Genomic DNA, 19,527 nt, shown 5'->3' with positions numbered 1-19,527 from the left:
TACTTTATTATGAATAATTTAATAGTTCATCAAACTTAGATATTAATAGAAATGAAAATAAAATGGAGAATACAGATAAGAAAGCTTAAAAATAGTGGTAATTCTTAATTTTCTTAGAGAAAAAAAGAAAAAAATTAAAATCAACAGATTCAATCAACAGATCTTTGAGGAATTAATGGACAAAACTGAGCATGTTATTTTAGGACATATATCTTTTTTTCTAAAACTATCAGTGTTATGGGTCTTGAGGATACATAAAATAGCCCATAGATCAGTTTGTAGTTAAAGGGATTCGTGCTTACATTTAGTTATAAAGTTCAAATTGGAAGCTGTTCAGGCAGAAAACTAATAGAAACGGGGGATAGCTAATTAACCTAGGCCTTCAAAGTAATTGCTCTGTACGAAGCAATTTAAAAGGGACCTTCCTTTTTATTTTTGAAAATCATAAAATGTCTTATTTGACATTTGGTGCATCAGCAAAAATATACGTACACATAAAAAAATACTGATTTTTAAAAACTACCTTATCCAACTTCCATTTAAGTTTTTAAAAGGGCAAAAGAGTCACAAGAACTGTGCTACATATATATTGATTATCCCAGACTTTACTATTCGTAGAGATAATTGAAGCAGATTCCTAAAGTTAATATGATTAGGAGGATAGGATTATACTGATGACCTTCTTCCTGAGCCATAGGCCTCACTCCTGGAGTCAGCAGAGTCAGCTACTCTAAAGCAGAGAAGTGGCTCCACCGGCAATAAAAAGATGCTCTTGTAAAGAGAGTGTGGAATTGATATACATCTGAAATCAGCCTCTACCTGCCACAATCTACAATTCTGGCTCCCCATCTTCCTTGTAAGGTTCCTCACACTTTAAAAAAATATCCATACCTACGAAACATATACTCATTCCTTCTCAGAGAGAGGATTCCCAAATTTCCTGCATTTCCTACATCTAGTTTCAAACACAGCTGCTCTGGGGAGTATGGCATCCCATATTAGCCAAACTAGTGAGTTTCTCTCCCCCAAATTAGTTTTTATCTCTTACTTTTACCTTCATGGTCCTTAAGCTTCACGTGTTATGCACACATGTAGAAATAAGGTCTGGGTTAAGAGTTCTCATCATAGTTTCTGCAGCCATGCTGCCTGCCTCTATATCTATGCTTTAATAACCTATCAACTAATCTAGATACTCGTACATGCTGACCATTATATAAATCTTTGAGTTTTATATTACACAGTACAACTACAAAATATTACATTGTCATAAATTAATGCCTCAAAAAATATGGTAAGTTTTCTAGGTATCTCCAAGAGCCAAGCTCTCAATAATTTTGACCTCCTGTAAAACTAATATGGAAGTTTTTAAGATGGCTGCTGACAGTTACCCAGGATTCAAATTTTGAATATATTTTCTCCCTAATCTTAGGTTTCACCTGATGCAGTTAAATTAAGATTGTGTCCATTTTGGACCAACCAACCACTCTGGTCAGAAACAGAGTACTTACATTGTGTTTTGGGTTTTTTTTTTTGTTTTGTTTGTTTTTTTAGGTCTGAGCCGTTTATTCCTCTGCTAGAATCAGGGTGGGATAGACTTTCTAAAGTACATTGGCTATATGGTAGTGATATGGACACCCAAAAGAGTTAACATGCTTTACCAAGAAAAAAATGGAGTTAATTTTTAAAGATCCAAAAGGCATACTAAAATCATTAAATTTTCAATGTTGTTTCTGAGTGTCCAAAATTACATGGAAAACTACCTCAAGAAAGATATAATGTTCTAGAATTGTGTTTTTCTGTTGGATCATGTAATAAATGTGAGTCAGATATGTAGGAGATTTCATTTTATCTACTGGTTTATAATTATTAATCACAATATGTGTGATAAATGACAAGTCTCCCAGTATTTTGCTGTCATGTTTTATCATTTTTTAAAAAAAAAATAGATAATTTACCTAACTCTCAAATTGTCACTTACAAAATTATTGCAACATGTATTTTGGAAAATCAATGTGTCTCCTGGATTATTCTTGTTTTATAAAATATTAATGTTTGTTTATTTGTTTTTTGTTGCAGGTTTTATTTATACATGTGGTGGAACTTTAAAAGGACTTAATGGCACTATAGAAAGCCCAGGTTTTCCATACGGATATCCAAATGGTGCAAACTGTACATGGGTAATAATAGCAGAAGAACGAAATAGAATACAAATTGTTTTTCAGTCATTTGCTCTAGAAGAAGAATACGACTACTTATCCTTATATGATGGACATCCTCATCCTACAAACTTTAGGACAAGGTTAGTGTATTTTAAATGGAAGAACGGAGGGAAAATATTTTATGGGTAAAAGTAGTTTATCTTACAAAGAATGCTTAACATTTGTGGTATGATTATAATAAAGTTATATTCATCTAATTATTATTCATTTGGAAATATATCATCCCATGAACAAATTAGCTCAGTATCTCTGACGTCGTAGTACTCTCATATTGTGATCTCTTTAGAGTGGTTAACACTATTATGTTTTTAAAAACATTTATCTCAAGGCTTCAGTATTTATGGGCATAACTTATGGTAAAGTGAAGGCATACCATGTAATCGGTCTTTCAGTGGTATGTACCCAATTTTAATATACAACAATATGCAAGAATACTTGAAAATAAGTATTCATATGATAGAATACATTATTTTTAGATAATTTGTGTGGTTTGTGAAATCTAAATATATGAATTTAGACACTTTTTTGCCAACACTGTGATACTAAAGTTTCTGTACATACAAAGAAATTCTTTGTTTTTAAGAAGCCTAGTTGGTAAAAGAGATGTGAAAATTAGCTGCCACCCTATCTATTATTTCAGTGGTTCCTCAGAATTTATTTTTGGGAATAGGATATCTAAACATATGAAATATTTTTGCTACCTTTCCTAAAACTCCTTTTAAACATAGATCGATCTAATTCAACCAAGTTCAAGTGCCAGATAGTATAAATTTTGTTTAGTCCTGGATATTTACCAATGTGTGCATATTTTTCTTTAAACGTAGTAAACCATTTTTCAAATTTCTAATTAAAAATATTCTAAGCGGATAACCTGTAAGAATTAAAGACTCTTTACATATTTAGTTATGTTTCCCATCAGAATGACAATTAAAAGTGCCTGAATTGTGGTTTCAAACCACAGAGACGGTAACTGTTGTTGTTTTTTCTTTTCTTTTTCCTTTTTTTTTGGCTATACATTTATTACAGAGTATTTCTGATGTCTTCTTTCTTTCATGCTGTTTAAATCTCTCAGTATTCATCCATTTCAAAAATATACAGTATGGCTGAAATGTCTGACAGTGTCATCATCATTGCCAATATCATTAAAAGCTGGATGTTATTTATTAATGACATAGCATGAAGTCAAGATTTTAAGCAGGCAGCACTGTGTGTTCAGCTTGCCTGTACTAGTTGGTGTAAGTGTGGGTGTGAGTGTCTGCCTTTACCTGTACACATTCAATCAAATTACAGGCTATAAAAGAAAATGGAAGATAATTCTTAAACTGTCAAGCCAGCTAGTTAATGTATATACAGGTAAAAAAAAATAAAGACTTTTTTATATTTTCTTTACAGCAGCAATATATGCTATACAATTGGTACAATTGGTATAAAATAGAAAATAGGAATAAAGCTCTCTTAATGTTACCTGTCAGTTTCTAACTAGCAATTCACTGACAGTATGGATTGTACAAGTGTCTATTCTCTCTAGATCATCTTGGGGAAAAAAAAAATTTACCCCTGCTCTCTTTTTCTTTTTAAACAATTGTGGCCCCTGGGAAGTTAAAATACTTTATCAGATGGGGTAAATCAATTTTATGTTCTCATTCTTTCTTTCCTAATACGTAAATGGGGGAATAATAGTACTTAATTTACAGATACAGTATTATGAAGATTACAATGTAATGAAAGCTCAAGAAATCTAACCCACAGCATTTATTGAGCAATCTGTACCTGAAAGTTCTCTGGATCTAAGTATTTTGTAGTCATTATATTATTTAATTTCTCTCCTACTCAAAGAATGTGAAAATATTTCTATTATTATCACTATCATTTTACAACTGGGAAAATGAGGCTTAAGTTACTTGCCCACGGGAAATATTGTTGAAAATAGCAAGAGGCAGGACTGTCATTGCAACCCAGATTAGTATCAATTCACAGCTAAGATCATATATATATATATAACATTATATATATTTAATGCATTATATATAATATATATGTGATCTCAATGGTTTATGTATTGATATATGAATTAAAATATATTCTTCCTTGATTAAATTTAATAAAAATAAAAATATTTTAACATGTATAACATAAAGATAAAATATAATCATAAATTAGAAATGTAGTCTTGATATTTATTATGGGCTCTATTCTAATATGTGCTCTATAGCATTTTGCTCACTGTGACTATATAAGACATCTATTGGTCTTTATGCTTAGAGAAATAATGTTGCCAGTGTGACAACTGATTTCAATTATCAAGACTAAACAAAAAAAGTCCTATGGGTAACCTACAGCTCCTTCCAGACTGTGTTTATATACAATGTCTGCTGTTTGATTAGAAGTTGAAACAGCTGCTGGCAGCTTCATTTTTGTGTCTGTCCCTTTCATGATATATTAGGTGCCTAGAATTTATTCTGGAAGCCTGTAACCTTTGAACAACATTTCCCCATTTTGCCCACCACCCCCAGCCCCTTGCAACAACCATTCTACACTACTTCTCTGAAATTGGATTTTTTTCTAGAATTCACATATAAATGAGAATACCGTAGAAAATAGTTTTCTTGGTCTGACTTCCTTCACTTAGCATGATGCCCTTAAGGCTTATTTTGTGCTGTTGAAAATAGCAGGATTGCCTTCTTTCTAATGGCAGAATAATTACATTTCTACAAAATATGCACAAACTCATATAACCCACATCCTTATAAACATGAACATTTTCATCATCCCAGAAAGTTCTATTGTATTTCTTTCCAGTCAATTCTTATACTTTCTCAAGCAACGACTGTACTAATTTATTTAACCATGGGTTGTTTTTGCCCCTTCAAAATAGTTATATATATTGAATGGTAGAATATGCACTCTTTGCCTTTTCTTTTTCATTCAGCATGATGTTTTTGAGATTCATCCACTTTTCTTGTGTACGATAACAGTTACTTTTTATTGCTCAGTAACATTTCATTTCATGAATTGTTTATTCTCCTTTTAATGAATATTTGAATTGTTTTACTTTTGGGGCTGTGCTGAATAAAGATACAATGAACATTCATGTACAAGTCTTTTTGTGGATTCAATTTAATTTGCCTTGGATAAATACCTAGTAGAATTGTTGGGTTGTTGAGTAAATATATGTAATATCATTAAAAAAACAACTCTCAACAGATTTTTATAGTAGTTGCACCATTTTATGTCATCATTCCATGAGAGTTCTGATTGCACCATACCTTTGTCAGTATTTCAGGTTGTCAATCTTCATTGTGTTTTTGTTTTGCATTTCTGTGATGATTAACGATGTTGAGCAATTTTAAAGAGCTTGACAATTTATTGATATATCTTATGAAGTGTCTGTTTTCATATATAGCCTGCTTTTTAATTGAGTTGTTTGATTTGTCTTGATATTATTGAGTTATAAGTGTATTTATGCTATCTTTGTGCCATTTTTTGACAAATATATCCAGTACAAATGTTTTCTTCTTATCTATGACTTGATTTTTTTCATTTTATTATACTATCTTTTAATGAGCTGAAATTCTTAATTTTGACAAAGTCCAGTTTATTAATATTTTATTTTGTTAATGTTTTCTATGAAGCCTGATACATATTGGCTAATGCAAAGATGGAAATATATATTTTCCTTATTTCTTCTGAATCTTTAGAACGTTAGCCTTTATATTTAGGTCTATGATTAATCTTAAAGGTATGCAAGAATCTAGGTTCATTTTAATCTGTGAGGGTATTATAGTGAATAACAAATGACAAGGCCTGTGTTTTTAGAAATCCTAAAAATGACATCTGAATAAATGTATGTCCCAGCTGGTTGCTTCTGGGAAGTTATAATGAAGCATATTTGAGGTATTTTTTTTTTTAATTGACTACTAGATCAACTAAATTTTGCTAGAGGAGATCTTATTTTTCCTTCCTAGTCATATAAAACTACGCTTTCCCACTTTAGTTTTCTTCATTTGTGATTATCCATAATCTACTTATACCTTCTTGGTAAACAGTTATAAAATATACTTAATTAACTGTGGCTATATTCTCTGACCTTTATTCATCCCTTTATTGATATTGGATATCAATTATTTAACCAGTATTTTCTCTCAGTACTGTGAGTTATAGGTATAAAATAGGATGTAATATACTCTGCTACAATTTCTTACTTTATTAATTATCTGGATTCTTGACATAACAATAGAGTTCACAAGCCTAAGGGACATAATCAAGGAATAGTAATTAGAATGAATAAACAACAATCTGTAGCTTAAATTATCACTTGTATAATTGGTAGACTTTTCTTCGTAAAATGTCAGTATTCCCATAAATGTTCTTGTGCCATCCCACTTAGTTCTCTTTTTACATGATTAATCTTGTCTCCTTACTTTTCTCCTTTGCACCCTGAATTTCCCATATAACATTCTAATACTCATATTAAAATCTCTTCTCATCCTAATTGCTGCTCCTTTCATTATAACACAATAATCTGTCTTCTTTCCTGTAGGTATAATGTTGAGGTAGAGAACCGATTTCCCACAAAATTACTAGAAAACATGTAAATGACTTGGTACACCCTAGAAATAAATGGTCATAGGGTATCCTTCATGGCAGTGTATCCTACTGGTAATTAAGTACCCTACAGACTTAATTCTATTACCAAGTCCCTGTCTTCAAGCTTTAGAACAGGTTTGATTGACAGTGATATAAACCAACATGATTCGCTGTACCTGAAGATATCCCCCTTCAGAGTTACAACGAATACTTCTATCCTGATTATCTCTCTTGTATAATAAAACGTTTTGGAATTGTAGGGGCTATGAATGCCTGACCCACTGGCAGAGACATTGTGTGTGTTTGTGTATGTATGTGTGTATCAATTGCATATGCAATATCTATAATATTAATGAAGTCCACTTAATTTCAATGTGAATTTTACTTATTGTTAATCCAACTATGACCTTGGTGATAGCCTTGTATAAAAAATACAGACTCCCAAAATAAGAGGAATTTAGGGTAAGAATGGGATTATCCTTGGAGAAGCTTGACACAGATGACATATTTTGTTTAGTGCCCTCCTCTCCAACACTTTAATTTACTAAAGACTTGTATTGCCATGAGGCATGCACGCGAGGTAGAGAAAAAGCCATTTAAAATTTTGATGCACCTTAGGCATTAAATGACTCTTCTTAGATATTATTCCTCACTTTGGAGCAAATTAATGATTGGATAGATCTCAAGGATGGGGTTTCTAGAACTTTTTTAAATATAAAAGACTCTTTCAAATCTGAGTAAGGCAAGGATTCAAGAGTGTACACAATCATTTGTTGTTTATACTAGGCATGTTGCCAAAAAGAATTGAGGTGGCTTGTAGTGAAGAAACAGATGAAATTAAACCATTAAAACAGAGGTTAGAACATAAAACAAAAGTTGTCAACAAGCAAGTGTAAATACTTTGTTCCATAAATAATATTCATTCAATCTTTTATAGCAAATCTGTGAAACATTTACTTTCGTTATTCTGCTTTCAGTAAAAGAGCACTGATATCCTTAAAGCAAACTACATATGGTGTCAATAAATCACTAACTAGTGATATTTCTTGTGCAAATCCCTTACTCTCCATAAGCATTCTTTTTTTTTCCACCTGTAAAACGGCATAATCAAAATGCTTGTTTGATTATCACAAGACGAGTAAACTGATGTTCTTATAAACATAAATGTTTTTAGCAAAATATAATTTCATATCGCAATTTCAAACCCTAAAAAGAAATTTTCAATTAGAAATCCAGATTAATTATTTGTGTTTTTTTTTCAGATGTGTTAATATATGCTATTCTAAGAGATGCTACAGATACTCTTTCTATTAAAAACTAACATTTTTAGAAATACACACTGTTATTCTGTTAATATACAATTCTCATAACATCATTTCAGATATTCTTTTCAATATTCCTATTATACAAATGGAAAAATTATATTTTAGAAATATCCATAACGTCTCCAAGATTTCAAAATTAGGCTTTCAAGAGAACAAAGTTTGAATCTAAAGAGGTTAGAGAACAGCTAATTGGTTATATTTATTTACACTTTTCAGGAATACCATTTTTGGAATGATGGATTAGAAAATTTACTTTAAACTAGACAACTACGGAATCCAATAATTTTTATTGGCCACATATTTTATAAAGTCATTTTACTAAATCTAAATTAAAACATCAAGAGCATTATGGGCCCATCTTCCTATAGGATCCTCTTTATTAAAAAATCACCTATTCACTAACAACCTGCCTTCAAAGCTATATTTGTGTCATAAAAATAATTGTATAAAAAAGAACTAATTATTCTTTAATAGATGTTTAAAGTTTCGTGTTTATAAGATATCTAGAAATTATTGAGCCCATATAGAAAAATAATTGAATGTTTAACATAAAAATAGTTAAAGCATAGCTGCATAGGTTACCTTTTTAGAAATATTGAACACATTTCAATTTTATTTTTAGAAAAAAAATCACAAGTTAACTGTATACAAATTAAAAATGGCATATCAAATTTTTAATTTTAATTGATTTTATAAAATGTTATAATGCTAATATGGGCTAAAGTTTGGGAAGACAAAATGAATTTAAAGATTCAATAAACTTACATAATAATTTTCTATATAATCTTTCTCACTAAGTGCATATTTAAAAACAATAATATTGTGAATAGAAGAGATTATAAATGTGTACACATACAGACACCAAACATAGGGACTTTACAAAAATTAGTGGCAAAATCTAGTGATAAAATATTGTTATTCTCAACCTATATTAATATCAATGCATTATATTTGTATTATATCTTTCTTTTAAAAACCTTTTCTTGAGATATTTGAAAGTCAGATAAAATTTCCGAATCCTGCTGTATATTTGACACACTGCTTGGTGAACAGAAGGACTAAAAATGCATAGAATATGGAAACTTGCCATGGTAGCTACTGATATAATTGTGATAATTCAAAAGAAAAAATACATGACTAAATTACAGCAACCTCATTCATTCCTTTTTAAAATAGCGTTTGCTAATTTAAAAAGTCAAATTATTTCTGCGTGAGACAGGATTGTTGAAAATACTCAACCAAATAGAAAAGCAGTATTAATACCTCACTTCTCTCCAGATCTAATGGGATACTGGTACTAACACACATTTTAATCTACCAATTATATTTCCACATGGATTTCCTATATTCTCTTTACTCTCTTTTAACTATGTAACATACCATTTATGAAGCATTATATTAGAATGAATACCAATAAGCCTACCACATAAAAAGGAGAGCCAATATTTACTTCTTCTCCGTCCCATCCCTGTCCTTACTCTGACTTCTCACCAATAACAAGCATTCCTATATTATGGTCATTATTTCCATAATTTTTATAAAAGTATAGCTTAATCACACATGAAAGTATCACTGTACATCATAAAGTTTAATTTTGCTTATTTATTTGTAAGTTTTATAAAATACATATGAAACAGTTATAGTTTTCTGGGACTTGCTTATTTGACTCAACATAATATTTCTAAGAATCATCCATGTTGTAGCAATTGCTGTAGTTCACCCATTTTTATTCGATCTTATGCACGTATTATACTTCAGTTATGAATACAATCTGTGCTATTTTTCTATTTTCTAAAATATATTCATGTGTATTGTTTTTTAGTTTTGCTTTTACAAATAATGTGGCTGTAAATAAACTTGTTTATATTTTCTGACACAAAGTACAAGAGATTCTCTCAGATCTGAGTAAAATGGCTGATCTAGTGTATACAGAAAATGCAATTGTTCAAATTGATGTAATGCTCCTTGTTCTCCTAAGTGATCAGACCATTTTACCATAGCATTAACAATGTATACTGAATGATTTTTAATGTATAATGTCTCTACATTGGGCATATTTCAACACAGAATTTTTCAGGATCTTGATTTTTGACAATCCTTTGGGTGTAAAATGGTCTCATGGTTTGAATTTATATTTTTCTGATTGCAATGAGGTTGAGATTCTCAGGCTCACGTGACACTCCTGAGGGTTTGGATTTAAGAAAGAAGACATGAGTCAAGCAAAATTCCAGATTATTTTGCCATGAAAAAATTATGTTTGTATTTTTCTGGATGAACAAGAGAATGCTCATGTTGGGTTCGGGCTGGAAACAAGAAGTTTGATTTGGAAAGAAACAAAAACACATCGACACAGACAATAGTTTAGTGGTTACCAGAGGATAAGAAGAAAGGGGTGGTAGAAGAGGGTAAACAGGGTCAAATATATAGTGATGGAAGAACTGACTCTGGGTGGTGAGCACACAGTGTTATATACAGATGATGTGTTATAGAAATGTACACTTGAGACCTATATAATTTTACTAACCATTGTCACCCCAATGAATTTAATAATTAAAAAAAATGAATATATTCTTCCAAAACATTTTGAGAACATCCTATTTTCCAGGCCATTATTCCGGGCCTAGGCTTTGTGGGTGCAGACAATTTATCCACCCTGGTAGTACTTACATTCTAGTGAAAACAGATGGACCATACACAAGGAAATTGATTAGACAGACAGTGGTAAGTACTCTGGAAGTCCTTGGTGGATTTTGGACGTTATTGGAGAAGACACATGAATCAACATATGTTTTGAAAGGATCACTCTGGTAATGAAGCAGAGTGTATACTAGGAAAGAGATGTTTGCAAGGGGACAGTAGGAACTGAGGAGACTAATGAAATAATCAAGGTCAGAGATGATGGTGACTGTGGCAGAAGCAAAGGAGGCAGTGAGGAGTCATCCTATATATTGTGAATATTTTGTGACATTAGAGACCATAGATGCCACTGAATTATTAGATGCAGGGACTATGTAAGAGAGATATCAAGAAGACTCCAAGGCTTTTTAGCCTAAACAACAAGACTGAAATTTACTGAAAAGAGGATACTGAGGAAGGGACAGGTTTTGAATTGAGATTTAAATTTTGGACATACATTTCAGATGTGCTTTAGACATGGAAGTAGGAATGTAACATAGTGATCAGATATACAGGTGTGGAGGTAAGGTAAGAGGTTGTCTAGAGACGTAAATGTTTCCCCTATCAAAAGATGTATGTTATAATATTCAGAGCAAAATTTCATAGTAGAAATAGGAAAGTCATGTCTGCCCATATGTATATAAAGTACCCAGCTACAATGAAGTTATGTCATAGATGTAAAGATCATTGGAATGTAACAAAGAGAATGTGTTTCTGTGATTTTTAAATGGAACTCCAAAATAATATACCTGCTTGAGCAGCTTATTTTTTCTTGGACATTACAAAAATTATTGAGAAATTTTATAGTGTTTTTTTTTTTCATCTATATTCTCCCTGCTCTAACTCCTCTAACAATCCTTTTGTCCTCTTCTCATTTGTTATTCATTCTTTCTTCTCATTTTGTTGACACATTAACTCATTTTATAAGGTTTGCTTCCATTGTAACTATCTAAACATTAAGTCTGACTACAATTAATACTATTATGTTAAATACAGTGCTCTCTCATATGCTACATCAAAAATTATATTTTTGTCACATTCAGAAGAATATTCAAAATTTCCCACAATATCAGCAAATTAAGTCAACGTGTAAATTAAGTCAATTCCTTTCTATGTCCCATAGGACTAAGAAAAATAATTGATTATGGTCTTCCATAAAATTGTCCAATTTAAATTTATAGAAAGATTTGTCTTCACAGTATTTAGTTTCTAAATATAACTACCCATAAATAGTTAATGGATATACTTCTGTTTTATCTGTATCTTTGTTGATCTAATGATAAAAATTGCATTATTTAATTCTTTCTCAAATCATCTATTATCATTTACAAAAGACTATAGAAATATTTTGAATATAAATTATTTTGTACTTATTCCATACACTATTTTATGCAGATGATTATTTAATATTATATTTGCCAGTGTCCTCTGCTTTAGGAACCCAATAGCTTATAAATTCAATTGCTTTTTGTCTCTTTTTCCTTCACTCCTTATAAAAAATAAACTATTTCTATGATTCCTGTGATATTCTATCAAAATTTCATCCAAATTCCAGAGTTATACAGATTTCCTCAAGAAAAAGAAATAATGTCTATGTTATAATATAAAATTATTTGAACTTGGGTAAGCATTACGAATTCAATAACTAGGACATACTAAGTTTTGAAATATCATAATGAAATTGTGATTTTTAGTCGTAAACAGATTGTTTTTCCAAAAATCTATTTTATGCTATTCTAACTTTATCCATGACACATAAGTAGAAGGAGCTTGACAAATGGAGATGTAAATAAGCAAATACTCAGGTTGTTGTTGTTATTTTTATTATGACATAGTCACTAGCATTTGTCTATAGATATTTATTTTACTCTCTTTAAATTTTTCATATTAGAATACACACTTACTTCAAATAAAATATACTCCCTTAACTCTAATTCATATTTTATAGATGATTATATACCACTTTGAATATAGATAATGACTTTTTTTTTAATTCTTTATAGTGTCTGATACATCATTGGCTATTAGTTGGGGAGAAAACATTTTGAGTCCCAGGACAATATTGTGTGTTTTTTGCCTCTTTTCCCAGTGCAATTGTTAACAAGGTGTTTTCAAAGGTGTCCCAACTTGGAAAAAAATTGTAGACATTTGGCTATCTATTAGTTTTATAGAAAGAATTCACTATTTTTATTCCGTCCATGCAGGATTAATGGTTACCTTAACTTACCTTCTCACAGGGGAACCCTATTAACTTTTTTTTTTTTTAATTTATTGGGGTGACAATTGTTAGTAAAATTACATAGATTTCAGGTGTGCAATTCTGTATCACATCATCCATAAATCACACTGTGTGTTCACCACCCAGAGTCAGCTCCCCTTCCATCACCATACATTTGATCCCCCTCACCCTCATCCCCCACCCCCCAACCCCCTTACCCTCTGGTAACCACCAAATTACGTTCCCCAGATTAATTTTCAAACCAGTGGCCATCCTGTGGTCACCAACTGCCCTCCAATCCCCTCACCCTCCCCCCTACCCCCACCCCTCCCGCCCATCTAGCAACCTATTAACTTTTAAAGCAACATGATTCTTAAATGTTCTCCTTAAATATAGTGTTTTAAAAAATGTACTTTAATTGTCCCAATCAGTTTCTACCATAGTTATCAAGGAAATGTTAAATAATTAAAATGAGCTACTTGGTTCCAATCACTCTAATTTTGTCATAGTTTTAACTTACTAATAATGCAAAAAATCATATATTACTGTTTCTAATATTTAAAACAGGTAAAGAAGAATCATAGTGCCTCATCTATTGCAACTTCATATCACATTTCCACATTTTATTAAAATTAAATTACATACATTTGTTAGTTTACTAAAATATCATTAATTGATAATTTCCATGTTAGTAAGTATCACTCAAGAATCTCTAAGGTATTGAAAATTAAACATCAAGATATATAGACATTATTTCTAAAAAAAAAATCGAACATTTATATAATTAACTATGTTTGCTAATATTTATTGAACTTGATCATCTTCAGTGTTATAAAGTGGAAAGTTTTACAATTCTTTATCTTGATAATGTAAAAGGGTGATTTTTAAAAAAAGTTTTATATACAGTAAAGCAGTTCATAACAGGATATGAAGTAATTTATTATTCAATTTTAACCAGTTGGCCAATTTAAAATGTTTGGATCAAAATTATGATTATTATTTTCAAATAATAGATTAATGGACTGAATAGTTTTGCTTTCAACATTAAAAATTATCATTTGATAGCACTAAATTAGTTCATAAATCATGTCCAAATTCACTAATTATGTAGAGAAATGACTGCACATATGTTCTGTGTCACTGCATTCTCATATTAATTTTTCTCTATGATGTATTCCAATGAAGACAAATTATAATTTTATTTAACCTAAGATGATCATAGAAAGTTTGCAAGATGCTATGCATTCACCAGTTGTATGTCTGTATCATGAAAAAAAGTTTTCAGAATGTTATGCATTCACCAGTTGTGTGTTTGTTTTAGAGAGAGAGAGAGAGAGAGAGAGAGAGAGAAGGAGAATCTCAAAAGGCAGTTGTGAAAATTTTTGTGAAAGTGGTGTTGGGCACAATGGTTATAACTAATGGACATGTACATCTTGTAAGAGTAGTTATGTCCTCAACTGCTTCTATCCAACAACGCTGAAATAAAATAAAATAAAAATGACGTAAAAACAGAAAAAAAAAACTGTTCTGAAAAAGTCACCACTTTTCTAAATTTTAGAATATATAGATTAAATTGTATGTCTTCATCAGACCATAATCATCACCAGCATAAATCTATGAGGTAGGACAATGAAGTTCGCAACTTTATCCTAGAAAAAGTCTACATACCTCATTGCTGAATATCACTACGGTCACTTTCCAAGTACTCCCCTTGGGAAGCTATGCACTGATGCCAGTGCCTAGTCCACTCTTCAAAGCAATTTTGGAAATCTTTTTCTGGAATGGCCATCAGAACTGTCACTGTATTAACCTGGATGTCCTGAATGCCATCAAAATGTCTTCCTTTCAATATTTCCTGTATCTTGGGGTAAAGAAAGAAGTCATCGGGGGCCAGATCAAATGAGTAGGGAGAGTGTTCCAATATAGTTATTTTGCTAAAAACTCCTCACAGACAGTACATGTGAGTTGGTGCATTGTCATGATGCAAGAGCCATAAATTGTTGTCAAAAAGTTCAGTTCGTTTTCCTCTAACTTTTTCACGCAGCCTTTTCAGGTAACTTGGTTAACTGTTGTCCAGTTGGTACAAATTAATAATGAATAATCTCTCTGATATCAAAAAAGGTTAGCAACAACATTGAAAACAAGTTCGTGAACTTAATTGCCAGACCTCTGTATATTTGAAAATCTCTAATTGCAGTACTCTATTAATTTACCATGTTTCCCGCAAAATCAGACCTAACCAGAAAATAAGCTATAGTGTGATTTTTCAGGATGCTTGTAATATAACATAAGCCCTAATGCGTCTTTTGGAGCATCCAAAAAAATTAATAGAAGACCCGGTCTTATTTTCAGGGAAATATGGTGGGGCTTATTTTATATTACGAGCATCCTGAAAAGAATCATGCTAGGGCTTATTTTCCAGTTTGGTCTTATTTTCGGGGAAACATGGTACGTACCATATAATATTACTTGTTAATACATTTTTTACATATCTAAGTCCATAATCCTGGTGAGTGGCATGGAATCTCCAAAACATTACTATAATCCTTTTAGTTTAATTAAAAGTACAGTTTGTCTTCATCAGTAGAACATGTCATAAAGAATATAGAGTATGTATATATAGTATGTATCTATGTGGGGACATTGATTGAATGTACAGTCATTTCTTTTTTTAAAGCAAAATTTTTAATGCCTGGAAAAAAAGACAATTAAAATTCTACATTTCTAATATACACGTGTTTTAAATACATAGATAAATAATATCCATCATATAAACTTCATGTTTGGCTAAATCTGAGAGATCATCTTTAATGCTTTTCTGGGAAATAGAAAGAGTCATTAATTTTTAATTGAATTCTTATTGATGTGCATTGGATGAATGGCTCAAACAAAGAGTTGTCGGTATGGAAGAAAGCAAAGTATCCATTTCTAAAGTCATGTTTATTTATTAATTTTTTACTGAATGTAGAGGACCCATAAAGAAATATAATTAAATTCATATAATAACTTGTGTATAATACTGTATGTGTCTTTGAAATGTACCAAAAAGGATTTCAGGATTTGTGGGGGTGGGGGGTATCACTTGGCTCAATCTCAGGAATTACAAATTCCTAAAGACACAGGTGTTTTTGTCCAGTCCCTTCATCTCTTTGTCTCTTCCTCCCTCCTTGTATCCTTCCCCCTCTCCCTTTCTTTCTCCCTCCATCTTCCTAATTGAAAATCTCTATTAATGACTGGGGATGTAATAAGGCTCTTATCTCTTTCTTCGTCATAGTTTTGCCTTAAACTTACCTTAAGCAAACAGCATATAATTGGTCTTTGCTAATTTTATGTACAACATAATCAAAAGTTCTACGAATGCTAAAATTGGAGGAAAGAAAAAAATCAACAATTTAGGAAAGCCTAATAGCATATATTTGAGGGACTAGACTTGTTCAAATAATCCAAGTTTATTGTAAGTATCAATCATTGGATGCTACAGGAATAAAATTCTGATAACTTTCTAATTGTTACATCTGTCATCAAGAGTGGATAACAATAGTAGCAAATACTTTTGTAGTGCTTGGTAAATCCAGACATTGTTCCAAGTGACGTTCTTGTATTAACTTATTTAAAACTGACAAGAACTTAAATGGTAGGTTTTTAAGACCTTCATCTACATTTTTGCTCATTGGGAAACAGAAGGTGAGGGAAATTAGCTGCCGAAAGCCACACAATAGCAAATGAGATTTATTCTAACATCGAGATTTACTCTAGGAAGTCCACTCAACTCTTATTACTTAATATGTTTATATTAAATTGATGAGCCCTGCATAGGTTCATTATCAAAATAATTATAGGAAAAGTAATATTCAGCATGTGTTACGCACCATGCAAAATTTGTACAAGTATTATCCCATTTAATTCTCGCATTGTTACAATGGGACAATTCCTAGTATTAACCTCATTTTATACCGAATTTATTTGGATGAAATACTTTCCCCAATATTAAATTGCTGATAAGCAGAATATATGTTTTCCAATTATATACTATACACATAGCATCCATACTCATAGTCAGTAACTTCAAGTGCATCTTAAAAACCCCAAACTTTGGAAACAATATGTTCATTAATAATTGCAGGTGTTTTGGCAAGGTGGGGCATTGGAAAATGGGTTCAAATTTTTGACATTGATTAATTGTCTATCTTTTCTGTACATCAGGTTTTCTCAGTGGTTCAACTAGACTGCCTTTGGAATTGTGGTCATTTACAGCTTTAAAGATAAATGATTCAATGAATGAAAAAAAAAGAGGATCAGGAAGCAGACATTAGAGAAGTCGGCAGTATACGCAGCAGATAGAGAAGTTGAAAATGTTGAATTAAAAAAAAAATCTAGTAATATATTGCATGGTTCCTGGATGAAACATTGATCCTGAAGCTGAAACTCCAAGGTCACTGGAAAGAATGAGTTTTATGTAGATGGCGTGATTCTAGATGTAATGAGTTGAGGACATTCTCAAGCAGTTTTGGAGAGAAGAAAACATTTTCTTTGTTGGCTAGAAGTTTTATAGTATTTGTGCATCTCAGGGTTCAGACAAAGAGAAAAATAATTCTGAAATACTTAAAGCAGAAAAAGATTTAATAATAATAATTCTGAGTTTAAAGCTGGGACGTGAAAGCCAGGGAAAACCTTCACTAAATGTGAGGAAAATGAAATTTGCAGAAATTGCGGGGAAACAACCGTGATGAGCTCAATTTTTTGCAGCACCCAAAAAATTGTTTTGAACAACGAGAACTGACTTTGGGTGGTAAACACACAATGTGATATATATATGATGTAGTCCAGAATTATACACTTGAAACTTATGTAACTTTATTAACCATTGTCACCCCAATAAACTTTAATTTTTGAAAAAAAACAAAGAATCCTGGAAACACCTCCACTCTAACACACATTGCAGTCCATGCATTTACCTGCCAAGACATATTGGTGGCTTACAATTTTAAATGACACTCCAAATCTTATGGAAATGCTTTCATTGGCAAATCTAACAGAGAACACCAATGACAAAGAGACGTTTTCTGGTAAGTATAGTTCTAAAATTTAAAGGCACTTCAATATAGTGGGAAAAATAGAAAACAGTGGAAATGGATGCTGGTTGCCTCCCTATTTATCTATAGGTTTACTGTTTTCATAGTCATTTCCATCTATATCTCCCTTAATCCCTATCCATATCCATATGCATGTCAGTATCTATTCCGTTTTCCATTTCTATATCTCTACCTAGCACATGGCCCTAACATTGTGAATTTGCCTTTCTCACGTATGATGCCTTCTTTGGGATTTCATATTTGATAGAAGCTTCAGCTCATTTACTCTCTGCAAATGATATAATTTTTCAAATATTGCCACAGCCATCTTTTCCTTTAATAGTACAATTACTGCCATCTTGACATAACCATGAATTATTGTGTTGTGCCTCATGTACCCCAATATCAATAGAGTATGCATAATTTATTCTTACAGAACAGTCGTTACTTTAAATATCTACTTGTTCCTGTGTTTTCCCCATTCATTTTGAAATTAAATAGGTTAAGAGTTTGTTTCAGCAGAGAATTCTTTGTATATCACCTGGGTTATGTTTAAGAACTGTATAGCCGAAGCAAGACTATAAGATAATTCCTATCCAAAAATCCTACTGTAAGTAACGAGAAATCACTTAGAGGATGCTGCTATAATACAATTTATCTCAGCCATCGCGTGATACAGAGTACAGATGAAAGGGCAGTGGATTTTGAGTCATAGCACTAACGAAATTAACTTTTAGTGGCTACTTCTTCGGTCCCAGAAAATATGCCAGGGCATTCCATATTAGATTCTCTTATTTAACAATCACAAAATTCTGGGATTTGGGTCATGTTAGCATTTTTATTTTTAAATAAGGCCCTCTCTCCTTCTCTGTCTTTTACCACATTCCATGTCTGTTTTCCCCCATCTAATTATAAGCAGAAATATGCTAATAGCCTTTAATTTAAAACTGTGTTTTTTACATTAATTATTTTAATTCAATTTTAAAATATTGTAATCAGCTGATAGGCACACTAAATATATACATGTATTCTTAAAGAGCTCTTTGATTACATTGTTAGAGATAGTATAAATCTAGTCATACTTGATTTTCAAGTCTTCCAGAAATAATAACACCTCACTGTTAAAAATCGATAAACATTTACACACTAAGACAGGTACCATTCTTTTCCATGAACCTTGACTGCTTCTATTACATCAAACTGTAAAACGTCACGTTAATTGCCATTAATTTTTTTAAAAAATACTTTAATGCAGAGCCTATTATTTAATGAACATATGCATTAACATTTAAAATGACTTTCTTATAATTTAAATTTGCATCACATTTGCATTAATTACAAAATACTTTATTACTATTCATATTAGTCATTGATATAGTTATGATAATCATTTAATTCTCTTTGTAACTAGTTACTGCTTACAATGTGAA

At 31.4% G+C, this 19,527-nt stretch overlaps 1 protein-coding gene across 1 annotated transcript in view; it reads left to right on the top strand.

Moving 5' to 3' along the window:
• CSMD3 (CUB and Sushi multiple domains 3) overlaps positions 1-19,527 on the top strand; it is a 1,093,095-nt gene that overhangs the window by 111,267 nt on the left and 962,301 nt on the right. The window contains exon 2 of the mRNA XM_033126920.1: positions 2,077-2,299. Coding sequence (XP_032982811.1) covers positions 2,077-2,299 — 223 coding nt within the window. The remainder of the gene's footprint in view (positions 1-2,076; positions 2,300-19,527) is intronic.

Source organism: Rhinolophus ferrumequinum, chromosome 14 (genome assembly GCF_004115265.2).
Source record: "Rhinolophus ferrumequinum isolate MPI-CBG mRhiFer1 chromosome 14, mRhiFer1_v1.p, whole genome shotgun sequence".
NCBI lineage: Eukaryota > Metazoa > Chordata > Mammalia > Chiroptera > Rhinolophidae > Rhinolophus > Rhinolophus ferrumequinum.
Note: the sequence above shows the minus strand (reverse complement) of the source record. Positions and strands in the feature narration are given on the sequence as shown.